This window comes from Puma concolor, chromosome D1 (genome assembly GCF_028749965.1).
Source record: "Puma concolor isolate L17-30 chromosome D1, mPumCon1.1.hap2, whole genome shotgun sequence".
Taxonomy (NCBI): domain Eukaryota; kingdom Metazoa; phylum Chordata; class Mammalia; order Carnivora; family Felidae; genus Puma; species Puma concolor.
In genome coordinates this window covers 96,723,830-96,742,361 of record NC_141676.1, presented here as the reverse complement: position 1 = coordinate 96,742,361, position 18,532 = coordinate 96,723,830, and the positions used below count along the sequence as shown (strand labels likewise).

The following is an 18,532-nucleotide window of genomic DNA, read 5'->3' as shown; positions in this document are numbered from 1 at the left end:
TCTCTCTCTGCGTCTCTCTCTCTCTCTCTCTGCGTCTCTGTCTCTCTCTCTCTCTGCGTCTCTGTCTCTCTCTCGCTGCGTCTCTGTCTCTCTCTCGCTGCGTCTCTGTCTCTCTCTCTGCGTCTCTGTCTCTCTCTCTGCGTCTCTGTCTCTCTCTCTCTCTCTGCGTCTCTCTCTGCGTCTCTCTCTCTCTCTCTGCGTCTCTCTCTCTCTCTCTGCGTCTCTGTCTCTCTCTCTCTCTGCGTCTCTCTCTCTCTCTCTGCGTCTCTCTCTCTCTCTCTGCGTCTCTCTCTCTCTCTCTGCGTCTCTCTCTCTCTCTCTGCGTCTCTCTCTCTCTCTCTGCGTCTCTCTCTCTCTCTCTGCGTCTCTCTCTCTCTCTCTGCGTCTCTCTCTCTCTCTGCGTCTCTCTCTCTCTCTGCGTCTCTCTCTCTCTCTCGCTCTCTGCGTCTCTCTCTCTCTCTCGCTCTCTGCGTCTCTCTCTCTCTCTCTCTCTGCGTCTCTCTCTCTCTCGCTCTCTGCGTCTCTCTCTCTCTCTCTCTCTGCGTCTCTCTCTCTCTCTCTCTCTGCGTCTCTCTCTCTCTCTCTCTCTGCGTCTCTCTCTCTCTCTCTCTCTGCGTCTCTCTCTCTCTCTCTGCGTCTCTCTCTCTCTCTCTGCGTCTCTCTCTCTCTCTCTCTCTCTGCGTCTCTGTCTCTCTCTCTCTGCGTCTCTGTGTCTCTCTCTCTCTCTGCGTCTCTGTGTCTCTCTCTCTCTCTGCGTCTCTGTCTCTCTCTCTCTGCGTCTCTGTCTCTCTCTCTCTGCGTCTCTGTCTCTCTCTCTCTGCGTCTCTGTGTCTCTCTCTCTGCGTCTCTGTGTCTCTCTCTCTCTGCGTCTCTGTGTCTCTCTCTCTCTGCGTCTCTGTGTCTCTCTCTCTCTGCGTCTCTGTCTCTCTCTCTCTGCGTCTCTGTCTCTCTCTCTCTGCGTCTCTGTCTCTCTCTCTCTGCGTCTCTGTCTCTCTCTCTCTGCGTCTCTGTCTCTCTCTCTCTGCGTCTCTGTCTCTCTCTCTCTCTGCGTCTCTCTCTCTCTCTCTCTGCGTCTCTCTCTCTCTCTCTGCGTCTCTCTCTCTCTCTCTCTCTCTGCGTCTCTCTCTCTCTCTCTGCGTCTCTCTCTCTCTCTGCGTCTCTCTCTCTCTCTCTGCGTCTCTCTCTCTCTCTCTGCGTCTCTCTCTCTCTCTCTGCGTCTCTCTCTCTCTCTCTCTGCGTCTCTCTCTCTCTCTCTGCGTCTCTCTCTCTCTCTCTGCGTCTCTCTCTCTCTCTCTGCGTCTCTGTCTCTCTCTCTCTGCGTCTCTGTGTCTCTCTCTCTCTCTGCGTCTCTGTCTCTCTCTCTCTGCGTCTCTGTGTCTCTCTCTCTCTCTGCGTCTCTGTCTCTCTCTCTCTGCGTCTCTGTCTCTCTCTCTCTGCGTCTCTGTGTCTCTCTCTCTGCGTCTCTGTGTCTCTCTCTCTCTGCGTCTCTGTGTCTCTCTCTCTGCGTCTCTGTGTCTCTCTCTCTGCGTCTCTGTGTCTCTCTCTCTCTGCGTCTCTGTGTCTCTCTCTCTGCGTCTCTGTGTCTCTCTCTCTCTGCGTCTCTGTGTCTCTCTCTCTCTGCGTCTCTGTGTCTCTCTCTCTCTGCGTCTCTGTGTCTCTCTGCGTCTCTGTGTCTCTCTCTCTGCGTCTCTGTGTCTCTCTCTCTCTGCGTCTCTGTGTCTCTCTCTCTCTGCGTCTGTGTCTCTCTCTCTCTGCGTCTGTGTCTCTCTCTCTCTGCGTCTCTGCGTCTCTCTCTGCGTCTCTCTCTCTCTCTGCGTCTCTGCGTCTCTCTCTCTCTCTCTCTGCGTCTCTGCGTCTCTCTCTCTCTCTGCGTCTCTCTCTCTCTCTGCGTCTCTCTCTCTCTCTGCGTCTCTCTCTCTCTCTCTGCGTCTCTGCGTCTCTCTCTCTCTCTGCGTCTCTGCGTCTGCGTCTCTGCGTCTGCGTCTCTGCGTCTGCGTCTCTCTGTGCATGTCTCTGCATATTTGCAGGTCTGTAGCTCTGTTTTGCTTTTTGTTTACCCTGTTTCTCTACTCAGAATCAGGGACGTAGGTTTTCAATTAATTGGAGAGCAAGGAAGTTGAAACAACCAATTCCCTCCCCTTGAAATAAATGTCTGAGAAGATCCCGTAAAACTGTTTGGACCTTTCACAGACCAAGATTCTCAAGGACGATCTTCCAAAGCTCCCCAACTGGCGATCCTGCACCACTGGTACCGAATAGGAGGCAGGAGGGAAGGGCTATTATGTGTTTCGGCGACGAAGTCAGCCTTTTCATCTGTTCTAATGAGAAAAGAAGTCTCCCGAGCCTCTATGAACACAGGTGCATAAAAGAAACATCCGGTGAAAGATCAACACCTCCATCGCTCACTGTAAAAGCCAGAGTAAAATAACATGAAGTTCAGACGACAAGGCGTCTAGGTAAACACCTTGGACGGGACACATGAACACACGTACATCTATGCACCGTTGGCAAACCCATGCTAAAATCACAGTAAAAGTTTTTAGAAGGTATAAACATACAAGAACAGGACGAGAGACCACAGTAATAAAAGTTGGAAAGCAGGAAGCCGATAAAAGAGTTGGGGGAAAAAAATTCTAACCTAGCAAATGGGAAACCCAAGAATCAGTCTGATTTACGCTCCAGAATATCCAAAATGCTCAGGAACGGATGGCATGGATTACCTCTTAAAGAAGAGAATACGGGATTGGGGGGAGGGGGGTGCGGCGGGAAGGCCTGATGAAGGACTACTGCCCCTGCACTACCCCCCAAAAAGATGGCTCTCCTCCCCAGAGGGTAGCACAGTACCTCCAAAGGGAGGGACGAGTGGCTCTGCCGGGAGACACAGGAAGGAAAGCAGAGTCGATGGTGAACTTATTCTAAACTCAGAGACCTCTGGTCGTCTTCTGCCACCTGGCTCCCAGAACACTGAGCCCTCATCCTACGAGCAGGAGTTTGGAAAAATCCTTCCCTGAATGGGATGTTTGGGTGGCTCAGTCGGTTGAGCATCCAACTCTTGACCTTGGCTCAGGTCATGATCCCAGGATCGTGGGATCGAGCCCCACGTCAGGCTCTAGCATGGACCCCACGTGGGATTCTCTCGCTCTTCTCTCCCTCTGCCCCTCTTCCCCACTCGCATGCTCTCTAAAAGAAAAAAGAAAAAGAGGGGCACCTGGGTGGCTCAGTCAGTTGAGTGTCCGACTTCAGCTCAGGTCATGATGTTGTGATTCATGAGTTCAAGCCTTGCATCAGGCTCTGTGCTGACAGTGCAGAGCCTGCTTGGGATTCTCTCTCTGCCCCTAGCCTGCTTGCTCACTTGCTTGCTCTCTCAAAATAAACAAACTTAAAATTTTAAATTAAAGAAAAAAAAAAAAAGGAAAAGGAAAAGAAAAAGAAAAAGAAAATCCTTCCCTGGAGAATCTGACCACCCTAAACAGACTTAAAAACTCTGACTTCAGGGGCGCCTGGGTGGCTCAGTCGGTTGAGTGTCCAACTCGATTTCGGCTCAGGTCATGATTTCACGGTTTGTGAATTCAAGCCCCATGTCAGGCTCTGTGCGGACAGCTCAGATCCCGGAGCCTGCTTCAGATTCTGCGTCTCCCTTTCTCTCTGTTCCTCCCCTGCTTGTACTCAGTCTCTGTCTCTCAAAAATAAATAAAAAAAAAATTTTTTTTTAACATTTAAGTTCTGACTTCAGACGCTCTCCAGCTGAAGAATTCAACCATATTATTGGAAAGCTCATAGTCAAAAGCATACCCCCCTCCCCACAACATCCCACTGTGTATTCATTGCTTCCTATTAGCCTTTTTGTTTCTCATATTTAAACATGAGCAGAAAACTGACCATCTCTACATGTCTGAGGATACCATACAGGAAAGCCAATAGAAAGGCAAAGAAGGAAATTAAGAGATCTTGGAAGTTAGAAATAGGATAGCAGAAATTTAACATTTTAACGGTTAGAACATTGAAGAATTTTCCCAGAAAGCAGAGCAAAAAGATAAAAATAGAGAAAATGGGAGAGAAAAACAACAAATTTAGAGCATAAATCCAGGAGGCAAAAAAAAAAAAAAAAAAAAAAAATCCACATAATAGGAGTTCCATAAAAAAAAAACACAAAGAAGAGAAATTCTCTTAGAGTTAATTCAAGAAAGTTTCCTGTAACTGAAGGAGTTTTCAGGCTGAAAAGACCTACTGAGGATCCAGAACAACAGGTGAAAACAGACCTCCAGCCAAGGCACACATCTGTAAGATTTCAGTCCATTGGCTACAAAGAAAAGTGTCCCAGAAGCTTCCAAAAAGGAAAGCAAATGAATAAACAGAACAAAGAATCGACAATCGAAATGGCTTTCCACGTATACAGCAGCAACTGGAAGTTAATGAAAAATAAATCAAATGCTGCTTTTAAAATTACTCAAAAGTATTCAAAAATAATTTCCAACACAGAATTCTACGCTTAGTCAAAATACTAATAAAGCCTGTGACTAGAATATTCTTTAGAGGAGGAGGAGCTCAACACATTTACCTTTCACCCATCCATCAGGAAACTACAGGAGACTGTGTTCCCCCAAAATGAGAGAATAAAGCAAGAAAAAGGAAAACGCTGGATACAAGAGTAAACTGAAAGGAATCCCAGAATGAAGGGGAAGAGAGACACATGGACATAAAATCCAGAGGGGAGCTCTGGGAGAGATTTGTTCAGGAAAATGAAATCTTCCCAAGACTATCTTGAGAATCAGGTATGGACAAGCAGTCAAGAGTCTGGAGTTAAACTGGTCACAAGTACATTAAAGATTAACAAGGCAAATATTAAGTCCAAGAAACAACAAAGTCTTGCAAAAAAAAAAAAAAGTAATCCGAGTTGATTACCTGGCTTAGCTAAGAGTCAGATATGCATATCCTAGAAAGGACCTAACCAGGGGCACCTGGGTGGCTCAGTTGGTTAAGCATCCAACTTCCGCTCAGGTCATGATCTCACAGTTCATGGGTTTGAGCCCTGCATCGGGCTCTATACTAACTGCTCAGAGCCTGGAGCCTGCTTCAGATTCTGTACCTCTCTCTGCCCCTCCCCCACTCAAGCTTTGTGTGTGTGTGTGTCTCTCTCTTTCAAAAATAAACATTAAAAATATTTTTAAAAAATCAAAATTAAAAAAAAAAAGGACCTAACCAAAATCAAAACACAGAGAGAAGGGACGAACAGGGTGCACAGATAGGGTGGGAACAGGGAAGAAAGAACTAAATTTTCATCTTTTATAGCAGGAAATACTAGATAATGCCTAAAGGTCAAATACCTAGAAAGTGGCAGTGCAGCAGGAACTTAGAAACACGAAGAGAAATACAAAAAGAATCACCCAGTACTAGAAATCGATTGCCTCTGTAGTAAAGAAAACAGGGAAGGGGTCAGGGGACTGCTGCTGCTTTAAACAATCCTTGTAGAACCATTTGACTCTAGAAACAATGTGCATGGGGGGCGCCTGGGTGGCGCAGTCGGTTAAGCGTCCGACTTCAGCCAGGTCACGATCTCGCGGTCCGTGAGTTCGAGCCCCGCGTCGGGCTCTGGGCTGATGGCTCGGAGCCTGGAGCCTGTTTCCGATTCTGTGTCTCCCTCTCTCTCTGCCCCTACCCCGTTCATGCTCTGTCTCTCTCTGTCCCAAAAATAAATAAACGTTGAAAAAAAAAAAATTAAAAAAAAAAAAAAAAAGAAACAATGTGCATGGGTAAATGATGAAACTCAAATCTTCAATAAATGAACTTGGGAATTGAAAAAGAAAAATACACGGGGAAAAGAGAACAAGCTGGAAGTACCAGTACTTTGTCTTTAGCTTATAAATTATCTCCATTTGAAATTCAGGATAAAGAGCCACCCTTCTACCCTTATTTCCATCGCTTTCTACAGTCTATTTCCCATTCAATGTCAAGCTCGGAGGAAGAATAAAGACTATTTGGCCATTCTTTAACTTCTGGCTAGAATATGGACAAGTGCACCGAGTTATACCATTATCTGCAGCCATGGAGGCAGGGAGCGAACGGAGGTTACAAATATTCAGATAATACCCAAGAATTTCACTAGTCCACATTTTTAAGCAACTCTTAGTTATTCTTGTCACAGAAATACATTCATAAGCGGGTCTTTTTTAAACTAAAAACAAAAAGAACAAGTCTTAAAGGCTTTGCGGGGAAAAAAAGCTTGGATTTCCCTGGTATATAGCTTTTACTGGAAACAGGCAACTCAATCTCTTACCAGGGCTCCCATAGATTTGAATTATACCGTCCTTCTCTCCCTATCTATATAGCATTTATGTCTGCCAGGAAGAACAGAAACCCTGGGGCGGGACGGGGGTGGGATAGGAAAGGGGGAGAGAAGGAACATTCTAAATGAAGGATCCTCAATGCAACTGGGTGGCCCTGTGTGGCCCGATTTCATCCAGGGCAACCACCTCCTCTCTTATTCCACACACATGACCAAGAAATAAGTGATTTTAAAAATTCCTTAGAAATGGACAGAATAACTCCTCATAATGATAGTGATGGCACACACCTTTTAATTAACCATGTCACTACTGCAGTTTTTAATTTTTTTTTAATGTTTATTTTTGAGAGAGCGAGAGAGACAGACAGAGCATGAGCAGGGGAGGGGCAGAAAGAAAGAGAAGGAGAGACAGAGAATTTGAAGCAGCTCCAGGCTCTGAGCTGTCAGCACAGAGCCCGACGCGGGGCTCGAGCCCGTAAACTGTGAGATCATCACCTGAGCCAAAGTCGGATGCTTGACCGACTGAGCCACCCAGGGGCCCCATTACTGCTGCAGTCTTATACAGACCTACCCACAGTGTGATATCGAGAACCAACCTGGGATGTTCAGATCCGTACTGTAATTCATTGTCTTCCCCTAGCACTTTTCATCCAAGATCTCACAGTAGGTACTTTTATTTTAAATATTTATTTTTGAGAGGGAGAAAGAGTGCGAGCAGGGGAGGTGCAGAGAGCGAGGGAGACACAGGATCCAAAGCAAGCTCCAGGCTCTGAGCTGTCAGCACAGAGCTCAACACAGGGCTCGAACCCACGAATCATGAAATCATGACCTGAGCTGAAGTTGGACACTCAACCGACTGAGTCACCCAGGCACCCCTCAGAGTAGGTAGTTTCATACGTCTTATATCACATCTTCTCGCCATTTGTAACTTATAAGACACTCTCGTGTTTCTGAGGTCATGTAAGGGAAGTAACGTAATTCTTGCAAAAGGAAGATTAGAATTTAAGTCTCCAAGCCAACCCATCTAGCCAGTGGCCATGATGCCAAATCCAAATGCAGCTACACAATATTGTAAAGACGGTAAGAAGAGAAGGTCCACAGAATTACAAATGAAATCGTGGAGGAAAGGTTAACTGGCATATACACAGAGAATTCTGAGCAGGAAGGAGTAAATAAAAAAGAAAGGAATCTTTGGGAGGGGGAATTAAAACCAGAAAATACAAGCGAGAGAATCTGGACAGAAAACAGAAGCATCATACCTTTTTTTTTTTTTTTTTTACCTCACTCTATTTATTGGACTGCTCTCTGAACTCTACATGTATTAATTCTGTAACCTGCCAGATTAATCGGCTATAAGACACTGAACATGTCAATCTCTTTCTCAGTCACCTTATCCATAAGGATTAGGGCAAAATTTTTAGTTTCATCTTTCATCCTACTCGATGTGTCAACCTCTCCGAAAACATTCCAGCAAGTTGTTATTCAACTTTGGCTTGAATGTAAAGGGCTAAGGAGTGCAGTACCTCCTCGGAAAGCCAAATTTAAAGTTCAGATTGCCCTTAATCAAATATTTTCCATACATTGATCTAAGATCTTACTAGATAATTCCCAGCTAATTTTTTTAAATTTTTTAATTAAAAATTTTTAAATTTAAGTTTTTTTTAATTTTTAAAACTAATTTTTTAAATTTTTTAAATTTTTTAAAAATTTAATGTGCCCAGGTGGCACAGCTGGTTAAGCATCTGGCTTCGGCCCAGGTCATGATGTTGAAGTTTGTGGGTTTGAGCCCTGCATCAGGCTCTGTGCTGACAGCTCAGAGCCTGGAGCCTGGTTGGGATTCTGTGTCTCCCTCCCTCTCTGACCCTCCCCTGCTCACGTGCTCTCTCTCAAAAATAAACAAACATTAAAAAATTAAATATAATTTTTACATCCAAAATCACTATGGGAGATCCTTCTACATAATACAATGACCCCCTGACACTTTAAAGTGGGATCATTAAAACTGGCTTCTCGTCTTAATTCTGCCGTCTACTTAACATTGACAATACATTCATTATAGCTGGATCCCAATTTCCTCACTTCAAAAATGAAGGGCTTAGATTTTGTCAGATGTCTCTAACGCGGACAGTTCTTTCCTGAATATACATTTGTCCTTAATTGCATGGACCATCACCTTATTTTTGCTTCCCTTCTCAAATGAGGTGTTGAGGACTTCTTCAATGAATAAAAGATCTTTTCCTTCTTTTTCCTGTTTCTTTTAATTCTTCTAATTGTTATGGATATATTTAGAGTACATGAACGGAAATCTTAATGAGAAGACAATAACTTTAATAAGCTGGAATGTATAGTTCCTGGTCTACAAAAAAAAAAAAAAAAAAAAGATAGGATACTAGGTCCTTAAGTGTTAGAAAGAACCAACCGGGTTCGACTTCCCACTAACAAAGAACCAAAACAGAGCCTTCCAGCTTCTGCTCCAACCGACTTTTCTAGAGAAAGGTGCTTAGTGTCTTCTGGACTTAGCCTGTCCTGTTAACGGACAGCACAGTACCTGGCCCATAGGAGGTACGCAAATGCTGTTCCCAAATCTGTTTCCCCGGAAACCACCCATCAGTTCTGGTCCTGCCTTCTTTAGCATAGCCCCATAGATATAGCCCTTGATACGAGGAGCCCTGCAACCATCCAAACTACCATAGCTAATCCCCTCTCCTGCCCCCCTCCACGACTCTGCTCCTCCAAGCCCTAAAGCTCACACTCCTTTATTCCTTGTTTTCCACACCTTGACTATCCACGTTGCTGTATACCGGATGGATTTTAGCTTGTCAACGCCCTCTTTAAAATGTGACACTAAGAACATAAATATTGCAGTCACCTCATTAGGTCTGCACCGAGCCCAGCTCAAGACGACCAGAGAGTTACGGCTTCGACTAAACAGGTTTACTGCAGGATTCTCTTAGCACCAAGAAGCATCCTGCTTGCTCTGTGCCCTCCCAGATCTTTATCTCTAGTCATCGAACACTCGGAGCCCGTCTTCTGCCTTCTGAAGTGGGGTCATGAATTCCAACTAATTCTTAGTGGAGGACTCTCAGCTAGTACTGGGCAGAATGGGGTGTTGTCCATTTCTTGTGTCACGTGAGCAGAAACAGCGTCAAGAGTCTATCTCTGAGAATCTATGAAGTCCGTGACCAACAGCATTGAGAACAAACCCGGAACAAAGTATTTACTACACTTGGGATTCCCGGTAGGCCACCTCAGCTAGTTTAAGAGGTTTTCGCCCCTTCAGAACCAGCCCTGGGTCTTTAATCCATCCTAATGAATGTGGTTTTGTCAGATCTTCACCACCAAGGGAAACGGCGTCGAGGCAAAAGCCTAGGTAATTCAGACAAAATACCTCTTCAGCCTATGGAGGCTTTGATCGGTCTTGAAAGCCAAAACCAGTGCCATCGTGTTACATTAAACTGAAACTTAACTGGGTCTGTCCTCGACTATCATCGCCCCTGTGTGTGGAAAAAGAAAAGAAGAACCAGGAGAACTGTGCTGTTGGATTGTTTGCCATCAATTTCAGGGAACGCTGCCTGATGAGAAAACCGTGCCTCAGTCAGTGTGGCAGGTGCTACAGAGGTGAGCTCTTCCCTTCCCACTTACTCTAGGCAGAAAACAGCCACATAAGGCGGCCACGATAAGGCAGAACAACCTTCCTTCCGCATGTAATGCTCATGAATCAAAGACAAGGCCATTCCCTGGCTCCGGGATTCACTCTGCCTCTGATCAGGCAGAACGGTGCCCACACTAACAATGTTTCCTATCTACTTGCCTTTTCAAAAGTTCAGGAGACATGCCTCACCTGCTTCTGTCAGGGCCAAAATAGACCCTAGCATCTTCCTGTGAAGACAGGAGGAGAAAGATCTAAATGTCTGGGGCTTTGGGGTTTGTGTTAACCATCCGATTCAAAATTTTTTTTAATGTCTTTCCAAAATATAGTATTTCTGGGTGCCTGGGTGGCGCAGTCTTTTAAGCATCCGACTCTTGGTTTCAGCTCAGGTCATGAACTCCCTGTTCTGGAGATGGAGCCTCACATTGGGCTCTGCACTGACAGCACAGAGCCTTGCTTGGGATTCTCTCCCCACTCTCTGCCCCTCCCTGGCTCATGCTCTCGCTTTCAAAATAAACTTAAAAAAAAAAAAAAAGTATTTCTACTCACTTTAAAGATTCTCCCCAAATTCCTTTTGGTAGCTCTTCTTTCTAGTATTCAAAGAATCTGATATTCTCCGGAGTGCCTGGGTGGGTCAGTTAACGTCCGTCTTCGGCTCAGGTCATGATCTTGTGGTTCATGGGTTCAAGCCCAGCATCAGGCTCTGTGCTGACAGCTCAGAGCCTGGAGCCTGCTTTGGATTCTGTGTCTCCCTCTCCCCCTCTTGTGCTCAGTCTGTCTCTCTCTCTCAAAAATAAACATTAAAAGAAGAAGAAAAAGAATCTGAGATTCTCCCCCTTGTGGAATAGTATCTACTATGCCTTCCAAGTTACTGGGAACATTCTTATTCACAAATCACTTCCCCTCTCCCCACCCCCCCATAACCAAGCCTTTTGTCTTATTGTAGAGCACTTGCCAAAAAACCCCCCGCCTTAAAAAGGTATTGTCATCATCTGAACAGGGAGAGAGGAGAAATCTGAGTGTAAATTTGTTTTTAATAGCGCACATCCACACATTCTAACTCAAGGAGAGAGGTGTTCACATAAAGTGATAGAGGCAAAATGCCAACCGGTACGTTGTTACAAGAAAACAATGTACTGAACAAAGACATGAACAAGGAACCAGAAGAGAGATTTTTTTGGTCCTGCTTTGGCTGTTAGCTAGTCCTGATTTCATGGGTAGATCCTTCCATCCTGCCAAGCCTCAATTTTGTTAACTATGGAAGGGAAAACGAATCCTTGTCATGACTCACAAGATCTCGACTGATAAATAGCACTTTGGGAAATCCAAACACCTATACAACCCTTACGTTTTTAAAGCAATAGCTTTGCATCCTAAATGATGCAGATTGGATAGAGGTCTCACCCTGACACTTATCTTTGCTTAAATTGAGGTTTCCTGGAACAAACCTGTTAGAAAAGAAAGAAAAGAATTCCTATGGCTACATTCACAGAATCCTAGAACTTAGACCTACAAGGATATTTAGGATTGTCCTCTTATTAGCGAAACAAGGAAACACAAAGATTAAATGTAACCCAAGCTCACACCGCCATGGCGTATAGAATTACTATTCATCCTTAGGACCCAAGGGTCAGGATTCCATGTAGCCACACGCCCTTGTGCAGCCTTTCTGGGCTCCCTACCTAACTACACAACCAGGGCCAAAGGAAGATCGCAAGCCGAGCTCGCCTCTAGCTGGCCGCTGCATTTCTAAGTGTACTGGGGACGTAGCATCGACACACCATTTGGTAGAATTTCAAACTCCAAATACCGAGTAATCTCTGTCCCTTCGGTGTTTCAGAGTCAAAAAAAATTCCATCTGCGGTGACCTTTTCCGTGTAGGTGAAACTCACGACTATACCAAACGAGTAAAAACAGGAAAATCGGGGTGGCTGTGAGGGGGTCGGCCACGGAAAGGTTTTTAGCCCCGTTCACTCCGGTCGAGCACAGGAAACCACCCAGAGCCGAGGGGAGGGGGCGTGCTCGGAGGAGGACGCCGTAACAAAACGATTCCCGGAAACTCGTGTTCGTTCCCAGTTTTGCCCGGCGAGCCCTTTATTATCTAAAGAGACTGCAAGCCCGGGGAGAGAATAGGAGACCTCGTAGGGGAAAAGGAGACGGGAGAGGGGCGACGCGCTGGGCCGGACTCCCGCCCCACCTCAATAGTCCACAAACAGGTGCCCCCCCCCCCCCCCCCAGGAGATGCGTCTCCCCCTTGAGCTTTAATCTCGCTAAAACTCCGCATCCCTAAAACGCAAGGGGAATGGGCATTTCCACACGCAAGCCAAGGAACGCTCATTTTCAAAGTATCTGGAGCCCATGGGACGTGTTAAGAGTTGCGGGACAGGTGCGGCAAGGTCAGGAGGCAGACGTCGCCCGGGGGTGTTTTCTCTGCCCAAGTTTCTCGCCGCGGGTGGGCGCGCCGCTCAGGACGGGGGCGAGGCGGCGTCAAGAGCAGGGGTACCCGGGGGCCACAAACCAGGGGTGCCAGGGTTGCGAACCGCAAGCTCGGGAGGGAACCGCGACGGGGGAGGATGGGAAGCGCCGCCCGGAGGAGGGGGCGTCGCTTTCGCTTTTGAGTTAGAGACTGGGGACCCGAGTGCGAGGTCAGTGGCAAGCAGCGCGCGAGTCGGTCGGGCACCGGCGTCTTAAGCATCCGGTTGTGGCTCAACCTGGCTCCCCGCAGAGCGGAAGGCGCCCACCCGGTCCCTTACCTGCGGCCAATCGGTCTACCCAAGGAAGGGCAAAGGGTCCCGGTGGAGAGGTCGCGGAGCCTGCACAACGGAGCTGGGGGCAGGTGGCGGAGAGGTGAGGGCCGAGAGGGTCTGCGATCGCGGCGGAGTTCAGAGAACCGCCAGCCCGGGGTCCAGCTTGCGCCACTTAAGACGCGGGGCGCGGGAATGAGCTAACGCAGGTGCGCGCTCGCCCGGCAGGGCCTCGGCGGGCCGCAGGGGGAGGAGGGCGTGAGCACGGGGCCCCCGCACGAGTTCGAGGGTTGACAGGTGTGTTTTGTTTGTCTCCGAGGCCCGCCCCCGGCCCCGAGTCCCAGTGTTCCGGCTCCCGGAGGGCCCCGCGCCCCGCCCCGCCGCGTCCTCCCCGCCTCCCCCGCCACGCGGCTCAGAGCACGTGCGGCCCCGAGCCGAGCTCCCCCTCGTCCCCGATGTCCACCTCGTCCTCGGGCTCGGTCAGCACGAAGGGGCCGGCGGGCAGGCCCAGCCGAGCCTCGGCGGATGCGGCCTCTGGGCCGCGAGGGCTGCCCTCGGGGCTCTCGAGCCCATCGGGCGCTTTGGGCTCATCCTGACTTTTCCTCAGCTGCTTTTTATGCTTCATCCGCCGGTTCTGGAACCACGTTTTCACCTGATTGCAGGGAGAAAAAAATATATATATACAACCGCGTCATCCCTTCAGACCCATAGTTACTAAGATCTCAGAGACTGCTGGGGGCTAGGAAAATGGACCGCGACCCATTCACGAATTACCCAGGAGCTGTGACCATCTCTTCCTTGGGTTAAGTCACACCTGAACTGCTCGCAAGTTACTGTCTTAGGCTGAATGAGAACCAGACATCCTAAGGCTCCTGGAAGTCATTATCCAAAACAATAGTAAAGGTCAAACGGGTGTGGTTAGTTAATACTGGTTAATACTAATATCTAATTAATGTTATTAATTAGAATGGCCAGTAGTAAGTGCTACGTGGGCGAATCTCCTTCGTGTTTACCTTACGTTCTCCTGATTATGACCTCTAAACACCCGGTCCAGCAAGACTCCTGGACGGGAGGGGGAGAATCAATCTTGCTGGTTCTCATCAGAAAGAAAAACCATTGGCGCCCGGCGGGGCTCCCGGGTACAGAGAATAGAAGAGAGAGAGAGGCAGTGGAGGAAGGAGTTTGAAGGTTGCAGGTGAACAGCATCTGGGAGATGGAAAAAAACAGGTCTTCCACTCGGGACAGGGCAGTGAAGAGGAGGGGAGTGGGGAGGCTGGATTCGCAGGCGGGAGAGAGATTAAAATAGTAAGGAAAGAATTTTCCTCCGTGCGCGCTTCTCTCGCTTCTCTCGGGGCAAGAGCCGGCCTAGTCTCTGATTTTTACGTCCGACCGGGGTTACCGCCCGGCTCGGAGAGGAGGGGGGGCGGCACAGGAATGAGCGGTCCTCGGACACACAGACAGGGGACATCAGGATCACCAAAGGTGTTTCTCTTCCAGGTCTAGCGCTCGAGAGAGAGATGAGATCAGGTCTCGGGAAGCCTGACCCGAGGTTGGAAGTGTCGGTACCTTTACTAAGGATCTTTGGAGAAGCCTAGAATAACGGGGAGAGGGGCCACTCCCACTCCAGAACTCCGCGGCGGCGGGAGCTACCGGGAGAGGAAAGCGGGGCGGGGATCGGATCTGCCCCTCCCCGGCCCACCTGCGTCTCGGACAGGCTGAGGGCCGTGGCCAGCTCCACCCGCTCTGGCGTGGACAGGTAGCGCTGGATCTCGAATCTCTTCTCCAGGCCGGAAAGCTGCGAGTCCGAGAAAACCGTGCGAGCTTTGCGGCGGCGGCAGTGCTTCCCCGGCAGCTCGCTGTGCTGGGGGTGCGGGAACAGCGCCGGCACCGGCACCCCTGCAAGAGAGAAAAGCAACCGAGTGGGTCGAGCCCTGACACCCGGGAGCCGCCGCCGCCGCGCTCCCCTGGTCCCCAGCGCCTCCCGCCGCCTCGTGCGTGCCTCCGCTGGTCCCCTCGCCGCCCCAGACCTACTCCAGCCCTTCTCCCAGGAACCTCAGGGCAGGGGAAAGAACACATCACAAGAATAGAGCTGGAAGGTCTTTATCGGGAAGGCCATCTAGACACGCAAACAATCAACGGTGAAGTAAAACGGGAAAGAAATTGTTTTTAATCGGGGGCCTTAAAAAATGTCTCTTGAAAGACTTCCATAACGCCTGCCAGCTCCCAGTCCTCTGTGGCGCCTCCCGAAGTTTTCTTGCGATCGCCCGCTGGTCCAGTAGCTGTTCTGACCACCCGCCGCCCTTCCCCACCCCTGACGACATTCAGCATTGCTCTTGGGCTCCTAGAGGCTCGACTGTGGCCTCGCCTCCCCACCTCACTAAAAAAAACACCTTTCTCTTTCCTGAGCTGCCCCCATTCTCCCGCCTGCGGCCAAAGGAAACAGATGAAAACTCATCAGGAGAAGCTCAAGGGCCAGAAGGGAGGGGCAGTGCCCGCCTGGCACGTTCCGGAAGGAGGAGGCCCGCTGGGGACCCAGACCTGTAATCCGGCCCTCATTCTTTCTCTCGGACCCTAGGCAGAAGGACTGAAGTGCTTTCCCCACCCCCGCCAGGTCTGGGGAGACTTATCTTGTCTTTCCTGACCTTCACAGGCATTACAGGGTCTGAGATGCCCCCAAGTAAACCGCCACAGACATCCGTTTCTGCCAATCCCAGGGAAAAACCAAAAACAAAACAAGCAGTTCTGTCATCACGGGCTTTGGCCACTGCTGTTTGGGGGGAACCCAGAAGAGACGGTCATTGGCCAGGCAGTGAAGACAATACCAAAATGCAGGCTTCCACATAGCTTTTGTAATTGCCCTTCCGACCTCGTGCCTCAGAATCGGGGTTTTACCGCATCACAAAAACTTCTAGCTCTCTCCGTAGATCCCAGAGCCCATATTTCGCAAACTGCCTCGTGTGTTTCCACGGCTCTCCCCCAGACCAGGGTTGTTTTTTTCGGCCGTGCTCTGCACCTGCATTCAGCAAACTATTATGTTTTAACTGGAATGAAAATGCCAGAGAAGAAAGCGTGAATGTGGCCTTTCAGAGAGCAGCAAAAAAAAAAAAAAAAAAAAATCTGGGTATTTCCTCACCTCTCCCTGTCCCAACCACACTTTGCTGCCCCTCCCCCCAGTCCTTGTCATTCACGGAAAATCAAGATACTTTGGCGTAGGGCTCCAGCTCAGCCAGCAACCAGGGCAGAGGAGGGCAGCCAAGCCCAAGATTGTGAGTTAGACTTCTGGAGTAAGGAGAGTTCAAGAGGAGCAGCGTCCCTCCTCCCGTGCCCCGGTTCATTATTCCCCTATTCTGGCCACGTCAAACCTTCAGTCCTCCGAATATCCCAAACCTTCTTTCATTTCTAAGCCCTTTCAGCATCCGTGAATGCTCAGTGCCTGAGAGGAGAGAGCTGGCCTGCCCGGAGCCTTTGGAACTAATGAGCTGGAAAGTTGAGCTGTGTTCCATGGGGTGGTCAGGAGTCTCCTTTAGAATGAGGAGAGGCAGAGAATCAGGATTGAGAGCTGGACCAAAGTGGCCAGGAAGACCACAAGGAAGGAGACTGAGCATGGTCTACCAAGACTATCATCAAAATCCTCCAGTCGCCTCTTGGATAGGAACGTTTCCTCCATTGTAAAGAATGCAGAGTGACCATGAGTGCTCCCCATGGGTTGGCATGCCTCAAGGGAGCTCAGCCATATCCCCAACCTTCCACTGTCACTTAGGGGAGGAAGCCGCCAAGCCAGGCCGAACCAGCTCTGGCCTTTCCTCAGCTCCATCACAGACTTAGGGCCGGTAGTGGGAGACCTGCTCTTCCGCTCCCCAAACCTTGAGGCCCCTGTTACTTACCCGAGGTGGTGAGGAAATAAGGGTGGTGGTGGTCTCCCTTATGCAGAGGGTGATGAGGGTGAGGAGCCAGGAGGGTGGGTGTGGGCATGAGGGGGTAGCCATAGTCTAGGAGAGGCACCCGGGAGGCCAGAGAGCTGGCGAAGTGATCAGGGGCCATCTCCCTTAGCGGCTTGGGCTTGTGCAGCAGGATGTCCTCAATGAAGAAGGACGTGGGCCTCTGAGAAGACGCCGGGTGCAGAGGGGAGGTGAAGTTGAGATTCATCTTGAGCCAAGCGCCTGCCACAGGGCGAGGGCCGGAGACGAAGTGTAGGAAGCAGGCAGCGACTCAGCAAGCCTAGTCGAGAGCCGACAACCACCCTCCGAGGCTCAGAAACCCTCGAGGCTCTCTCCCCGGCCTGGGCTACCCCGGGCGCTGGAGAGGCGAGAAGACAAGCTCCTGGGTAGGTTGGGTCTATGTGTAGAATCGGCAGCTTCGAGAAGGGGAGGTGGGAGAGCCAATGGCAAAGCTGCCAGCCGCGGAGGGGAGGGTGCGGTGGGCTCGGGGCGGGGCGGGGAGCTGTCCGCGGTGCTGAATACAACCGGCCAGGCCCGGAGGGAGCGGAGCGGACAGGGTTCTCGCTTCTCTACCAGGTTGGTTTCTCGATCTCAATTTGAGCTGCTTTGCTTTCAGCCATTTAAAAAGAAAGCTATAAATAAAAAGTCTCTGTCTTTCGACAGACTCCTCTTTAGAGAGCAAAAGGCATCTAAACGACCCCAAAGCAATAGGGATAAGGCACTTATTTTGGCCGTTGGGCCTAGGTTTTAAAACTTTAGAGAGATGATAGCAAAGGAGAAAGGGAGACGTGAGGAGAAAAAGTCCATATCCGCTACACCGAACTTAAACTGATGGCTGAGGCGTGGAAGGACTGTCGAGGTAAATAAATAAACTGTTGATGATCATAACAATTTTTTCCCTCAGTTATAGAGAGTGGTGTGATTTTTATCTACATTAGTCAAGTAATTTGGTCTGTGTAAGTATGTCCAGACCTACTTCTTAATGCCAGTCTCCATCTCTTCTCAGATTTCCATTACTTCCTCCTCATTCCACTCACACAGCTTCCTAGTTCTGCTATTCTACCCCCTTTCCATGCTAGCCCCCCCCCCCAAATAATTGTCCTCGGTTTTTGTGTCCTGTTCTATTTCCCAGCCTTTCTTTTCACTTCCCTTACTCCCAATCCTTCTGGTTTGGGTTTTTTAAATTTTTTTTTGTTTTGTTTTGTTCTTCTGTTTGTCTCTTTCTAATCTGTCCCATTTATTTCCCTGGAGTCAATTTGCTAAAATTAAGGTGATCATCTACAGCACAGCAGGGGTAATTTCAGCTCGCATCTCCGAAAATTGCTCTAATTATTGATGTTAAACTCGGGGAAATTAAAAGAAGCCACTTCTCTTCCATCTCCCCATTTTTAAGCTCTAATTTGTTGAAATATAGTCGTCCTCACAATTCCAATCACCACCGCTAATAGTAAAAGTGTTTTAATAGAGAGTGAGTCCTCACAACCCATGCTATTAGATAATTAGAGGAGGTGTTAGAAAGCCAAGTGCTAATCCTTGGGCGCGAGGGTAGGATTTCCATCTGATCCAGCAGGTAGAACAAATTAATTACCAGAATCAATTAGGCCCCAAACTACGGTGCTCCACGAAGTGGGAGCGTCGTATTCCATACGGATGAACTGGTAAATGGTAAATAGATGAGGAGTGAGAAGAAGGGGGGAAGAGGGGGAGAAATAACTTTAAGATAAGATCTCGGCAAGTAGGCCATCCAAACAAAATCAGAATGCTTTGTCCTGGAGTCTGAACTGTGATTCATTTTCTTTCTTTCTTTTCTTTCTTTCTTTCTTCTTTCTTTCTTTTTCTTTCTTCTTTCTTTCTTTCTTTCTTTCAACTGATTATAATGATAACTGAAAACTCGAGAGCAGGCAAAGGAAAAGAGTGG

The 18,532-nt window shown here is 48.8% G+C and overlaps 1 protein-coding gene across 1 annotated transcript; it reads right to left on the bottom strand.

The window, feature by feature from the left end:
- Nucleotides 1–13,080: 13,080 nt before the first annotated feature.
- On the bottom strand, nt 13,081–16,822 carry BSX (brain specific homeobox). The gene is made up of 3 exons (XM_025929171.2): nt 16,561–16,822; nt 14,376–14,572; nt 13,081–13,328 (listed from the first exon to the last, which is right to left on the bottom strand). Exons 1-3 carry the CDS (start codon nt 16,820–16,822, stop codon nt 13,089–13,091), a joined length of 699 nt encoding a protein of 232 aa, XP_025784956.1. The 3' UTR covers nt 13,081–13,088.
- Nucleotides 16,823–18,532: the final 1,710 nt, after the last annotated feature.